Below are 13,718 nucleotides of genomic sequence, written 5' to 3'. Positions count from 1 at the left end.
TCCGATCCTAACTACTTCAAGCGAGTCCAAATCTCAGCGCTCGCTCTTCTCAAGATGGTGGTTCACGCTCGCTCTGGTGGCACTATCGAAATCATGGGTCTTATGCAGGGTAAAACCGATGGCGATACCATCATCGTTATGGATGCTTTCGCTTTGCCTGTTGAAGGAACTGAGACTAGGGTTAATGCTCAGGCTGATGCTTACGAGTACATGGTTGAATACTCTCAGACCAACAAGCTGGTAAGAGCTCCTTCATTGGCTAGGGTTTCTCTCTTTTGTTCCTAATTGATTTGTAGTGTTTTAGGGTTTTAGAGATTTGTTCGTAGTGGTTCTTGTTTCATTACCTTTTGATGGCTACACACAGAACTTAATTTAGCTATTTTGCTCTTGATCTGTTGTTACTTGTTCTGATCTTTTATGCAAGTTTTGGCTGATTGATTGGTTTATTTATGTAACTTTAACTTATAGGCTGGGAGGTTGGAGAACGTTGTTGGATGGTATCACTCTCACCCAGGGTATGGATGCTGGCTCTCGGGTATTGATGTTTCGACTCAGATGCTTAACCAACAGTATCAAGAACCTTTCTTGGCTGTTGTGATTGATCCAACAAGGACTGTTTCCGCTGGTAAGGTTGAGATTGGGGCTTTCAGAACATATCCTGAGGGACATAAGATCTCAGATGATCATGTTTCTGAGTATCAGACTATCCCTCTTAACAAGATTGAGGACTTTGGTGTGCACTGCAAACAGGTACTTATCATTCTCATTCTGTTGACTTTTTTAATCTTGGAGGCTTAGATTATTTGCTATTGTGATTGATTGACTTTTTTTTTTTGTATGTGGCAGTACTATTCATTGGACATCACTTATTTCAAGTCATCTCTTGATAGTCACCTTTTGGATCTCCTTTGGAACAAGTACTGGGTGAACACTCTTTCTTCTTCCCCGCTGCTGGGCAATGGAGACTATGTTGCCGGACAGATTTCAGACTTGGGTAAATTCTTGGATGTGCTAGAGCATGTTAATTTACTTTTAACCCAGGTCGTAGTTTAATATTTTCCCTTTTCTTACTATTTAATCTTTTACTGGTGAAGCTGAGAAGCTTGAGCAAGCGGAGAGTCAGCTCTCTCACTCCCGGTTTGGAGGAGGAATTGCGCCAGCCGGTCACCAAAGGAGGAAAGAGGTTTGTCTTGGTGGCTTTAACAAATTTATTTGCTATGTTCTCATTCTTTTTTGACTGTCTGAGATACTGATTTTGAGCTCATATACATGCCCGCTTTTCAAGATTTTTCCTATCTAGAAACTTAACGTTTGGCGAATTAAGTGCTACTATCAATATCTAGCGACTTGGATGGGTAATTTGTAGTTTGATTGATAACATTTGAGATCTTTATTCTCAGGCAGTATGTTGATTGGATATAAGCTGATCATAGATACTCTCTACCTGCACAACATTATGGTTCACCTTGTCTGGTTGTGGGATTTCACAGTTTTTAATGTTTGTTTAGTCAAAAAAATGTCCAGAGTTGTATAAGTTTGCACTAGTAAAACTTGGGAGACTTTGATGTGTCAATTATTCTAACCAGTTGTTGCCAATAGTCTTGTGTCTGCTTCCTAGAGTAGTATTGGATCACTTTCAGTTTCAGGATGTACTGGATCATAGCCAGAGATAACCAATTATTATCTCTGGCTATGTGACTGTTTCGTTTGGGAGATTTCAAATTCTAAGCAGGTGTGTTTTGGATCACTTTCAGGATGAGTCTCAGCTTGCTAAGATAACTCGGGATAGCGCAAAGATAACGGTTGAGCAGGTCCACGGGCTAATGTCACAGGTGAGTAAAAATACATGATGACATGCTGATACTATTTATCCTTAGTGGTTCATGGACCCATAAGATTCACTCAACTCTTTCATTCATTGATATCATGCAGGTTATCAAAGACATCTTGTTCAATTCCGCACGTCAGTCCAACAAACCTCCCAGTGAACCATCTGAGCCAGAGCCAATGATCACATCGTGAAGTTTGTTATTCTTTTGTTTTGTCTGCGCGAATTGACTTTGGTTTTGACCCGGTTTATGAGGCAATGCACATTGTTTCCTATATCTCTCTAGTGTAGTAGTATCTGCTTCAGACAAGCTCTTTGGGTTACTAAATGGCATTAACATGACAACTTCGATCATTATGTTTTTGCCTTCTTGAATTGGTATTTAAGGATTAGTAATTATTCCATATACAAAAGAGCATGCCTGTGAAAACCATAATCCATAGTTTCCATACACATCTTCATTCGTTCCTGGCTATGTACTTGAAAGTCAATTCACAGTTGCGGTTACTTGAAGAATGTGTGACTGATACACACAACCATGTCCTATAAAATTTGAAACAACCATACAAACGTTACCCAGAGAATGAAGCAACAATGATACGAACAGAAAGAAAAGAGGTTCTAAAATCAAATCTCTTAACACTAGTACTAGTCGTCTTCATCAGTTGAAATTCAGTTATCGTCACAGGAACAGTGAACCTTCCAGTGTTCACATCTTCACTAACTTTTGGGCCTTCACTAATATAACCCCGACCTGCTTCGTTTACCACTAAAAATGGACATATTGAAAGCCCAATTCTGCCTAAAAGTGTCGTTGAATAGAAGAAGAAGGTCTGAGAGAGTTCGAAGCAGCCATTGATGCATTGCTTCATCGGTTGGTTAATCGAGGCCATGAAGCGAGAGCCCCTTGTGAAGAAGTTGACACCCTCACACCTAACATTGGGGTAATTCGAAGCATTTGCTTCCATTTTCGTTTCTGTTACCAATGTGTGAGGGTTTCAGCTTTTTGACAAGGGTGCTCGCGCCTCGCGCTTCTCTTGTATCTTCGTTCTTTTTTATTAATTGAATTGAAGCAATGCTTCGATTGTAAGAATCGTCTTCTAGGTTTTATAGCTTCTCTCAGACATTTGATACATTTGTGATTCCCCATTCACTTCTTTGGTTTGCCACATGGGAGTGTTTAGTGTATTTATACGTTTTGGTTTTTTTTTGGACTTATTTTTAGTTAATGGCAGATCTCAGTAGTCAGTAATCCCTAAAGACATTAATTTGATTTTAAGAGTTTTTAGCATTTCCTTCAAATGCATTTCGATTTTAGACTGTTTTGTAGTCTTGTTTCCTAAAGCATAACACAAGCAAAGTTTAGTTTATATAGCATTCTCAACTTAGGTTTGATACAAGTTCAGATGTGTTGAATCTTTTTCTAGGATAATGATTTCTTTATTCTCATCTCACTCACCATTTATGAGGTCTAAGAAAATGTAGGAGCTGAGGATTTCAAGTTCATACCCCAGAGAGGTACGTTTGGGTTGATGCACAAAGATATTATCACTTCCTTCAGTTTGTGTGGTATGGAAGATCTACAGTGTTGCACTGACACTAGAAGGTGTGAAAACGGACTGAGAAGTATTGGGATACTTGGGAGAACATGAGGAAATGTGAGTACAGTGGGTCATTGCTCTGCAGTAGAACTCTTTTGTTGATTACAGGTTCAAACCAATATGAAGTTGTAAAGACAGACATGAACAGAAAGTGAAGAAAACTCGAAATCAGACAAGAAAGCGCCAGTCTTTCATTATATATATATATATCTCTAACAGGTACTGTTCTGATTCCCAATACTGTAATTACATCGTTGGCCTTATATTTCCAGTATCTTTCTGAACATTCTAGAGTAAAAACTGAAAAGCATGAAGTTCATATATGTGGCAAAGTATCCTATCCTAGGGGTAGGGGGGTTATGGGATGTTACTCCCCAATGTTTTAAACCAGTAGTAACTAACAGTAAACAGAGACATGTTGTGGACCTTGAGAAATATTATCTGAGACTTGAGAACCCAAGTCCTTGAGCTACTTAGACTAACTAACATGTTGATGCAACAAAAAGGCTTGCAGGGTTTTTGTTTTGCTTAATATGCATATCATTTTTCAGACTTTAAAGAAGCACATGGTTTAGGTGCTTGATTTTTTATACATTAATCCTAACAGACATTTTCTTTGTCTTGTTGATCAGCCATCCCTAGGCTAAACAACATAACAAATTAAGCTGATACATGCATCAGCTTGAGTTTGGCACATGAGTGATTGATGATGATGCTCCATTAGCAATATCTCTAGAAGAGAAACCCATTCTCTCGAGAAGATGCAATTGTAAGAAGGTGAGAGATGACATAAACGACATGACCACCATCTAAAATTGGAGATCCCATTGGGGTCTGCAAATTAAAAACCACCTCAAATTCCATAAAATGGGGTGGCTTTTAGAGCAGAAGGAGAGAAAAAAAGTGTTGAGATTAGCCAGAGAACATCCATTAAACCATAGAATGGCTCTCTCGACTTGAGAAGAAGTAGATGATGTGAAGCTTTATAGCTACCAAAGACTCTAAGCTTCTTCAACGGTAAGGAATGAGAGGTGGCTGAAGCGGAAAGCCGGTTACACCTGTGGCACAGCAAAACACACTGTCAACAATATTATTAGCGTATGTATCTATTTTTGCCTTTGGTGTTTACATCTTATACGAACCTTGTTGCATAGAAATGGTCGCAGGAGAGTAATGGTGAGGGTTATAAGAAGACAAGTGATGATAAAATGGTTGTGGCTGAGAGAAGTGAACTCCACCATGTCCACCACTGCCACAAGGATAAAAAGGAGCAGCGGATGCGGCTGCTGCCGTTAGTCCACCGCCTCCGCCGTTCCCATATACTCCATATTGTCCCCCTGAATTGCAGCCGTACACGCCGTATAAGCTCTGCAGACACATCATGTTAATTAATTAGATTAAGGTTATGTTATAACTTATATGATCATGAATAACCAAAGTATAGCTTAACTATTAGGTTCGCTTAGACAAAAAAAAAGATTTTTAAGTTCGCTATACAAACTATTATGTCAGAGAGATAAGAAAAGTTACGGACCGTAGGGAATGATGAGTAATCTGGCGAGTATGGAGAGTACCTGCGAATATCAAATCAAATGTGTCTTTTTCAATTACAAAACAAAACAGAGTACACTTTTAAAGAGTGACAACAGAGATGAATGGATGCACGTGGCACGTGGTCATGACACAAAGACGTATAGAAAGAAGCATGTGAGGAGAGAGAGAGTAAAATGATTGGTGAAAGATGGAATAGGAATCAGTACATTTTTTAGTTTTACAAGCTGTCCGTTGACCACTTTGTCAGTCATTTAAACTCTACAGATTAAAGAAGAGTTATCTATCTATATTACTAAAAATAATAATAGTGTCGGTCCACAATCAAAATGGAGACATTAGAGGACAGCCAGCTAAGTTATGCAATTGCATTGAAATATATGAGTTGGCATTCTTTTGGTCTCGAATGGTATCATTATGTTATGTTGATATGCATGCATGTACTATCATCATTATCATTTTACATGGTAAAAACAAAGTAGAGAGAAAAGAAGAGTATACCCAAAGAGATTGAGAGGGAGGTGGGGATAGTGAGGGAAGGTTGGTGGTGGTGGTGGTGGAGGAGGTGGTCCAAAACCAGTCTGCATTGTTCCCATCATCACTCTCATATTGTTAATCCTGCCTCCTCCTCCTAGCACATTTAACATCATCATCACAATCACTCTTTGATGATGTACACAAAATGGTCCATTAACATCAATCACCAACTATATATTAAGGTTATTAATTTCGATACTTTTGGTCACACAAGTTTCTAATTTAATCAAACCAACTTTGTATACTCACTAACCATATATATTAACTAAGAATTACCCCCTTTTGTTTTCTTGATCTAACTTGCATAGCACCATCTAAAGAGAGAGAGATAGATAATATATATTAACCATGGTTAGGAGTGGAGGGCTTGGATCTTTGAAGACCAAGAGAGGCAAGATTGCAATTTGCTCTTCTCCCGTCGATCACCGGGGTAGCGTCCACACAAGCTCTCCTCGCTGCCTCGGCCTCCCTAAACGTCACCTGATCATTGATCATCACCACTTTAACTTATAATTTCCCCTTTCTAATTAAGTATACATATATATACATATCACTCTCTCTTTATATATATGGAGGAGAAGGAGTTGTATATACGTACGAATCCATATCCCTTGGATCTGCCGGAAGCCTTGTCGGTAATGACTACGGCTTCCAAAATCTCGCCAAACTGCTCAAAGTGCTTCTTGAGCGTCTCCTTCTGCGTCTCCCAAGCTAGTCCTCCAACAAACACCTTCGTGTACGTCGTGTCTCCCAACCCTATTCCTCCCGCCATTTTTTTCTTTCTCCGATCAATACTCTCTCTCTCTCTCTCTAGGTATAGGAGTTAGAAAAAAACAAATAGCTAATCTCTAGCTATATCTCTCTATTACTATGTTTCACTTGTGGGATTGTGAGAGACACGAAGGTTAATAAGCAAGAAGTCGGCTAGTCTATATAAATAGTAGAAAGTGATTAGAGATCTACTTATAGTAGTAGATTCATAAGATAAGTTTTTTTTTAGGGTTGATTGATATTGTAATGAGAACAAGAAAAAGAGGGAAGAGAAAGAAAAAACAAGCTGGAAATAAAATAATTAAAGTGATGTTATTGGACGTAAATTATATAGAGAGACAATATTGCCCCCATTATCCAACATCATCTACGCACTTGTATTGGTCGTGTCTCTCACGCAGCCTCTTTGCTCAAAGGATCTGTGGTCGTGACGCGAATGGGATATGCGTGAGAATTGAGGCATCGGATGTTTTATTTATTTATTGAATTATCTCCTGCCTGCCGGTACGTTTCAATTATTTAAAGAGAGAGTAAAGGAGGAAAAGAGAGTATGATTTTATTTTATATTAATGAAAATGTTTTATTTCCTTATTTTCTCTAGCTAATATAGTTTTTATATTCTTTGTAACAAACCTACATCTAGTTGGTCAAATTTAAGCAACGGTTGTAGTTTAATTTGTACTTGTGATCTTATTGAGATATAGTTGTAGTTGTTAGAGAAAATTGGAGGATTTGATTATTCAGTACTTTTTCATTTGGGCCAAACAAAGGCAGTTTTTAGTTTATTTGTTTGTATATATAATTGTGGAGATGACGTACGTGTGAGGCATCCGTTGAATCACTTGTAAATCAAATATGTGTTTTCCTTGTAAATCAATTTATCGAACATATGTATTTTTATAATACAACTTGTAATCAATGGGGACATTCTTCTAATTTTCTCTTTCACAAACTATAGTTTTTTAAAAAAATGTAAAATAAATATATTTGGTACAAGATCTCTACTGCGCAAAGATAATATTCTCCATTGGAAGAATCACTTGTACCTATTTCCTATTATTACCCAACCAAGCCGTAATATGAAAGCCTTGCAAAGAATACATGCATGGTGTGGTGCCAAAGCCTTCCTTATAAAGTGGATGGATCATTCTCCATTCATATGGTTTACAAAACGAAGATCATGGGAGAACACTCGAACCATCTTATATGTATTCCTATAATTTATCATTTACATATAAGATAACAATCCATTTGATGATAAATTATAGGAATCATATAAGATGGTTATAAATCATCATGTCTACACCTTTTCTGTTTCTTCTACCTTTGATCTTCACAGCTATCCTCCTTAATTCTTACCGTCACCGTTACACAATCCGAAGCTTACTCCACAACGACTCCGTTTCAAGGACATGAGCCGGACAGACCCACTTCATCAGAGTCATCTCCGGTGACAAACCCACCACCATCAGAGTCGCTGAAGCCCCGAGTACAAACTCCTCCGTCAGCTCATTCGGTGCGGTTCTGATCGTCGACGCCCCGTTGACCGAGGGTCCCGATCCAAGGTCGAAGGAAGTAGGGAGAGCTCAGGGGATGTACGCATCGACGGACATGAAAACGTTTGGCTTCACAATGGTCTTTAACTTGCCGTTCACGGAAGGAGAGTTTAACGGCAGCATCGTCGGGTTGTATGGACGGAATCCTATACTGAGAGCCGTGCGAAGGTCAATGCCTCTTTTTTAATTATACAAAATAAAAACGTTTGTAAAAATTAACCACAATGTCATATAACAAAAAAAAAATAAAGAGACAAACTGAAACGAAATATTAGTTTTTAAACATTAACATAATATGATTTGATTACTTCAATTATTAAAAGAATAGAGTAAATAGAGATAGTAGATAAAAAAACTAATTTTAATTTGAAAAGACCTGAAAGAAAAATTTGTCACTGTCTTACCATAAAATCAAAAGATGAGAAAATCTTAACGATGAAACAAAAAGGTATCTAAAATGAATTTGTAATCCTAATTGTTTAATTAAGCATAGACTATGTCATTGAACTAATTTTTTTAATTAATTAATATAATGAGCCTATGTTTAAAATTAGATTGTAGAAATCCATATTTTTTTCTAACGATGTAACTTGTAAGAAAAGTTTATGAGCCCACAATTCTGTAGTTATATATTTTTATTAGAGATAAACTACATGACATAATTAAATTATATGCTTTTATTTAAAAAAATAATTGGATGCCACAAGCGGCCGCTTCTTTTTCTATAACTGCTGCACGACTCTGCCTATACTGTTGGAGGAGAGAGAGTTGCCGATCATCGGAGGTACGGGAGCTTTCAGGTGTGCTAGAGGTTATGCACTTCCCAAGACTTATAAGATTGTTGATAAAGATGCCGTGGTCGAGTACAATGTATTTATTTGGCATTACTCGTTTGGGATATATATATGTAATTATAAATTGTTTCACGTTTTGCTCTTTTATTTGTTTGTGTGCCGTTTAAAGTTTAATTAAAGGTGTAATTTGAGTAAAACACTGTTGTAACTGGAAATTTTTTTGGTTTAGACTTTGGACGACACATATGGTTTACCACGAAAAAAAAGGGCGCAAAATTATCTAGTTTTATCTATAGATACTTTATTATATAGCATACAAACATAATCATATATACAAACTGTATGGTTTATATAATCCAACATGATCTGAAAAGCTGGTCGTCCAAACTTGTATGAGACATATTAATCTTGACTTTTCATTGTTATTGTTTTTCTTTTCTTCGTTTGGTTCTTTTTACATAATGTTGACCGTTCTTCTTTCACGCTGTACATGTAATCTTGATCACACTTCTTCTCTACTTGAGCAAAACGAAGATTGTTTATGGGCCTTTTCCTTTGGATGATCTAGAAGGTGGTACAAATATTGGAGGTGCCATGTTAGGAGGAGGAGAAAGATTGTAATCGCAATCCAAACGCAAATTTTTACCTACACCATATTGTACATGATCAAACAAAGAAAAATCTAATTAATTCATGTAAATAACAAAGAAAATGCCAGTATATAAACTAACGTAGGTGGCGGTTGGCTTCGGCTACTCCAACTTGTGAGGGAACAAATAAAATCAGAAGAAACAATGAGAGAAGAAGAGCAACTGAATTTGATGTTTTGACAGCCATTTTGTTAAGTGTTTCCAACTCTCTCACAAGTCACAACTACATAACAAGACCATCTCATGACTTATATAGTATCAGCAAAAATAATAATAGAAAAACATCCTTCAGATGTAAGAAGATAAGCATCGTTTAAATGTACAAGTAGCCGCCAACTACATTTCTTCTATTCAACGCGTTTTTAAGTTTACATACGAGAAAGTCTCTTGGCTCACGTCCTGTTCTGTTTAAATTTATGTCTTCTACCTACTAAGGTTGAATTTGTGACAAAAGTATATATATGTATATGATGTATAGCCTCTTCTATGTGTTGAAATATCATAAAAACAAGGAAAAGTTTGTCATATAGCCACATATTTTATTTCGTGTTTTAAAAAAAAAATGGTCACAATTCACAAATGGCCACAATAATGTTTGTTTCTTGGTTAATTGGCCACAGATTTAACCTCTCAAGTCTCAATTGTAATTAATTAATGATGATTTAGCCATTGATTAGTTTCCCTACAACATAGATATGGCCAAAACAGTGAACCATTACAACCGACAACCTATTTATAACAAAACACTACTACATGATCTAAAAACGTGACATGATCTTCCCAAAAAGTTAAAACTAATAAGAGATCATAACAACATTAGTGTAGAGTCTTGAGTCTTGAGTATAGTTTCTTCATGGACCTTTTCCTTTGCGTGATTTAGAGGGCGGCAGATATATAGGTGCGGTGGGAGGGCGACGATAATCTACAAGCTGTTCTTGACCTGCTTATTAACATATTACATTTTCACCATAAGCTTTAACCATCTACGTATGCTTTCTTCTTTACTCATCAAACAACAAATTTCGACTTTTCTTTAACATGAAATGACCATGATGAACTAAAAAAAAACGACAAAAGTTTTTCACGAGGAAAACACGATTTAATCATCATCATTCACAATTGAAAGATTAATGAAGATATAAACTGTAATCCAAAGAAAAGAAAAAAACCCTCAATCAATCATAGTAAGTACTAAGTTATTGGGAGTTTATATTATAAATGTAGAATTCTTGTTTCAGAAAAAATTAAGAAGAAAAAAAACACAAAGATATAGCAAAGGAAGAGACTGAATAATATACTAACGTTGGTTGCGTTTGGCGTCCGCGACTCCAACCTGAAAAAAGATGAATGAGAGCAGAAGAAGCAATGAGAGAAGAAAAACAACTAATTCCGATATTTTTGTAGCCATTAGTTCAAGACTTAAGTGGTCAACTCTACCACAAGAGAGCAGCTCTATTTATTGAGAAAATATAATGAATCGTCGTTGAAATTGTGGTACTCACTCACGGGTCCCCTTGTACACTCACCTACTACATTTCCACTCAACCCCCACTTACTTTCACTTTTTACGTACATCCGCAAAATTAGACTTAATTTGGCTAAGTTATTGGGTTATTGCAACAAAGCCGAGAGGCATTTGAGTTAGGTATGTTTCCAGTTTCCTGGTTCAATTCCATATACCGGTTCAAGAATGAGTTGCAACAGTATCTATTCAGATCACCTAAATCAGTAACATATGACTCTACAGTGTAAAAACAAAAAAAAATAGAAGACCAAAACTCTCATCAAAGAGACAAAACGAACATAATGAATGTTGAGCTAATCAATAACAAGATCCAAGCACCACCAACAGACTTGTCTGCTCGACCTGTTCCCATACCGACTACAACTGCAATAGCCGCGATAGTCCCAAAACTAAGACACACGGTGAACACCATCAACCCTTTCTTCTCCATCCACTCAAGTCTTTGCCAAACTTGTTCGAGCCTTTCTCTCACGTCCTCCTTCTCTTTCTCAGCTCTCTCCATCTCAGCTTCCATTCTCTTTCGCCACTCTTTCATCTCCTCTGCTTCACTCACCATCCTCTCTTGCCTCTCCTTCATACCTTCCAAGTCAAGTCTCAAAGTCGCAATTGCATGTTCTCTCACAACAGCTTCACGGTCCATCTCCTTGAATATGTTCCCGTATCTTGTGTTCAGTTCCTCTAAGTATCTCTCTAGAACCGATAGGTTCAAGTCCAATGACCTTAACTTCTGCATCAGTATCTTCAGCACTGTGTCCCCTGGCATTCTGCTTCCTGGCTGATGATGCCTCATCTCCTCCACGGGCTCTGCCAGCTTATTACTATTCTTCGCCATTGATGCTTCAGTCTTCGCCAACATATTCTCTGGTGGGGCTTCCCGCTCGGTCTCTTTCTTCATGCTCCTCTCATGGCAAGCATCGCCTAGACATGACTCTGCTTGCTGCACTGGCTTCTTCTCCTTCTGTTCAAGATCTCCCTCTCTAGTTTTAAATGTGTTTTTGTTGTCTTGGACAGAGATCAAATCCTCCAGCATTCGTTCTACGGCATCCACTCCATAGACTTCCATTAGACTCAAGGTGCAGTAGAATTCTGAACCATAATGACTTAGAAACTTTAGCTTTAAGTATCTCACCCACTTTGGATCAAGAAGTGTAAAGTTCTGCTCATGCTTCACGTTTGAAGCCGTGAAGTTTCCCATATGAACCCATGTATCAGTGGGATAGACCAGGGTGCCTTGAAGCTCAAACTCTTTCAAATTGGAAGAGTAATGCTCGAAGTTAGCGAGTTTGATGGTATTCACCAATGTCTCTTCTGAAAGTTCCACGACAACAAATTTACCTTCAGTAGAACATGGATTTCTGAGGTACTTGTCACTGTCTCGGCTTAGGATGCTTGCAGCGCCTTTTGCTTCCTTGTTGGAAGACAGGACCTTTGCGCCTTTTGAAGCAGAGGCATAGTTGTACTCTTTCCCTCCAGGCTCCATCCTGTGAATCACACCACTGACCTGATCTGATAACGATTTGTTTTTGGAATTGGACGCTCTGCTCTTGAACTCATCAAGACCAAGCGGAACAGCACGAGATGGTTGATCAACCTTTGAAGCGTTGATCTCGGTAACATTCCCTGAATCCGTTTTGTTCATCTGATTTAGCTTCAAAAACTCATTGTATTTGCTCTCTGTACCATTCTTTGTGTCAGTCTTGTTCATCTGAATTTGCTTCAACAAGATATCATCTTTGCCTTCTGCATCATTCCCTGTATCCGTATTGTTTATCTCACCTTGCTTCGACATGTAATTTTCCTTGCTTTCTATATTACTCCCTGAAACTATGCTATTGACCTCTGCTTCCTTCACAGATTTTTCTTTCTCTTCACTTTCTTCAAACGGGTTTGTATCATCACTCCTACTCACATCAGATATATCAAGAACAGAAGCAGGCTCTTGTAACGATGAAGCATCAAAGGGAACAGCTTTTACATCTGACTGACCATCATCAAAATCAACTATTCCTACAGAGTTAGTCAAAGGCGCATCTACAAGTACACAGGAGTGATTTGGTTCTCTTATTAATATGCAAAAAAACATTAATGTCAAGTGTACCATTGCTTTTATCTATGACTAGAATGCTATCACAATGATCAAAAAGAAAAAGAAAAGGAAGTTGAAAAGGGTGTATACCTTTGGCATACAAGGTGGATAAGAAAGAAAGAAACCAAAGGAGAAACACAAGAGACAGAGAGACTTTGTAAAAGCTGTTGTTGCTTCTTCCATTAGAAGTGTTGTTATCAGAAACTCTTGGTCTTGTTCTAGTTCTGCACGATCTTTGCATTGCACGCCCCTGTGTTGTTGTTGACCAGCGAAATACATGATTAGAAATGTGAAAGACAAAGACTTTTTAACGAAACGAGGAATTCAAAATCCCAAGATCGGAGTTAAGAAGAACCCACCTGAGAGAGAGAGAGAGAGAGAGAGAATCAAAGAAAGGAGATTTGTATGATCAGTAAAAAGAAACNAACCCCCCCCCCCCCCCCCCCCTCAAGGAAGAAGAAGAAGAAGAGGATTTGGTGGGCTAACGTCACCGTCGCCGATGAGTCTGTAATCGAATCAACCGAGGGGAATGAAGTATCTTTCGTCTCCGCATCACTGAGGAAGAGAAGCGTACAAGGTTCGTTCACCAATCTCTATCTCTCTCTGTTTCTCTGTATTTTTCTGGGAATCTATTATATGAAGAAGAAAGCAATCACACAACGAGAACTTTTTTAACGGTTGCGGCTGTAAAAAGGTGAAGAGAGTCAAAGGAGAGACTTCAAATTGACAAAAAGAAGTTTTGATTTCAGAAAGGGGTGAAGTAACAAAATCATTTATTTTCTCGTAAAATTTGTCAAATTTATGATTAATTGTATAGTG

General features: G+C 37.8%; 4 protein-coding genes and 1 pseudogene across 9 annotated transcripts in view; 2 read left to right on the top strand and 3 right to left on the bottom strand.

The window, feature by feature from the left end:
• The window catches only part of LOC104741003 (COP9 signalosome complex subunit 5b-like), a 3,830-nt gene extending 1,598 nt beyond the window's left edge, over window positions 1-2,232 (top strand). Inside the window, exons 2-7 of one of the 2 annotated variants that reach the window (XM_010461759.2) lie at window positions 58-240; window positions 469-750; window positions 847-994; window positions 1,095-1,183; window positions 1,755-1,832; window positions 1,933-2,232. In XM_010461759.2, coding sequence (XP_010460061.1) covers window positions 58-240; window positions 469-750; window positions 847-994; window positions 1,095-1,183; window positions 1,755-1,832; window positions 1,933-2,022 — 870 coding nt within the window. In that variant the 3' untranslated portion in view covers window positions 2,023-2,232. The remainder of the gene's footprint in view (window positions 1-57; window positions 241-468; window positions 751-846; window positions 995-1,094; window positions 1,184-1,754; window positions 1,833-1,932) is intronic. The other variant, XM_010461761.2, reaches the window with a different exon arrangement.
• LOC104741002 (RNA-binding protein 38-like) lies at window positions 3,924-6,559 on the bottom strand. 2 transcript variants are annotated; one of them, XM_010461758.2, is made up of 6 exons: window positions 6,116-6,559; window positions 5,865-5,997; window positions 5,482-5,611; window positions 4,964-5,003; window positions 4,572-4,797; window positions 3,924-4,507 (listed from the first exon to the last, which is right to left on the bottom strand). In XM_010461758.2, the coding sequence occupies exons 1-6, from the start codon at window positions 6,287-6,289 to the stop codon at window positions 4,482-4,484; spliced, it is 729 nt and encodes a 242-aa protein (XP_010460060.1). In that variant the 5' UTR covers window positions 6,290-6,559; the 3' UTR covers window positions 3,924-4,481. The 2 variants fall into 2 exon arrangements, with proteins under 2 accessions (XP_010460060.1, XP_010460059.1); XM_010461757.2 differs by having other exon boundaries at window positions 3,924-4,487; window positions 6,116-6,289.
• LOC104743471 lies at window positions 7,343-8,846 on the top strand (annotated as a pseudogene).
• Window positions 8,920-9,706, bottom strand: LOC104741001. Its single transcript, XM_019235683.1, has 2 exons — window positions 9,370-9,706; window positions 8,920-9,284 (listed from the first exon to the last, which is right to left on the bottom strand). The coding sequence occupies exons 1-2, from the start codon at window positions 9,473-9,475 to the stop codon at window positions 9,178-9,180; spliced, it is 213 nt and encodes a 70-aa protein (XP_019091228.1). The 5' UTR covers window positions 9,476-9,706; the 3' UTR covers window positions 8,920-9,177.
• LOC104740999 (uncharacterized protein SLP1-like) lies at window positions 9,869-13,345 on the bottom strand. Of its 4 annotated transcripts, none has more exons than XM_010461753.2 (4): window positions 13,259-13,345; window positions 12,990-13,149; window positions 10,591-12,844; window positions 9,869-10,228 (listed from the first exon to the last, which is right to left on the bottom strand). In XM_010461753.2, exons 2-3 carry the CDS (start codon window positions 13,138-13,140, stop codon window positions 11,073-11,075), a joined length of 1,923 nt encoding a protein of 640 aa, XP_010460055.1. In that variant the 5' UTR covers window positions 13,141-13,149; window positions 13,259-13,345; the 3' UTR covers window positions 9,869-10,228; window positions 10,591-11,072. The 4 variants fall into 4 exon arrangements, with proteins under 4 accessions (XP_010460055.1, XP_010460056.1, XP_010460058.1 ...); XM_010461754.2 differs by having other exon boundaries at window positions 10,591-12,814; XM_010461756.2 differs by having other exon boundaries at window positions 10,591-12,794.

Source organism: Camelina sativa, chromosome 14 (genome assembly GCF_000633955.1).
Source record: "Camelina sativa cultivar DH55 chromosome 14, Cs, whole genome shotgun sequence".
Classification (NCBI taxonomy): domain Eukaryota; kingdom Viridiplantae; phylum Streptophyta; class Magnoliopsida; order Brassicales; family Brassicaceae; genus Camelina; species Camelina sativa.
The sequence above is the reverse complement of the archived record's forward strand: the minus strand, read 5'-3'. Positions and strand labels throughout refer to the sequence as shown.

Coding starts and splice junctions, on each gene's coding strand:
- LOC104741002 (XM_010461757.2), bottom strand. CDS start 6,289: ATGGCGGGAGGAATAGGGTTGGGAGACACGACGTACACGAAGGTGTTT. Junction 5,612..5,864: donor GCCCTCCACTCCTAACCATG/GTTAATATATAT, acceptor TAAATGTGCTAG/GAGGAGGAGGCAGGATTAAC. Junction 4,488..4,571: donor GACCATTTCTATGCAACAAG/GTTCGTATAAGA, acceptor GCTGTGCCACAG/GTGTAACCGGCTTTCCGCTT.
- LOC104741001 (XM_019235683.1), bottom strand. CDS start 9,475: ATGGCTGTCAAAACATCAAATTCAGTTGCTCTTCTTCTCTCATTGTTT. Junction 9,285..9,369: donor CGAAGCCAACCGCCACCTAC/GTTAGTTTATAT, acceptor AATATGGTGTAG/GTAAAAATTTGCGTTTGGAT.
- LOC104740999 (XM_010461753.2), bottom strand. CDS start 13,140: ATGCAAAGATCGTGCAGAACTAGAACAAGACCAAGAGTTTCTGATAAC. Junction 12,845..12,989: donor ATCCACCTTGTATGCCAAAG/GTATACACCCTT, acceptor GTGTACTTGTAG/ATGCGCCTTTGACTAACTCT.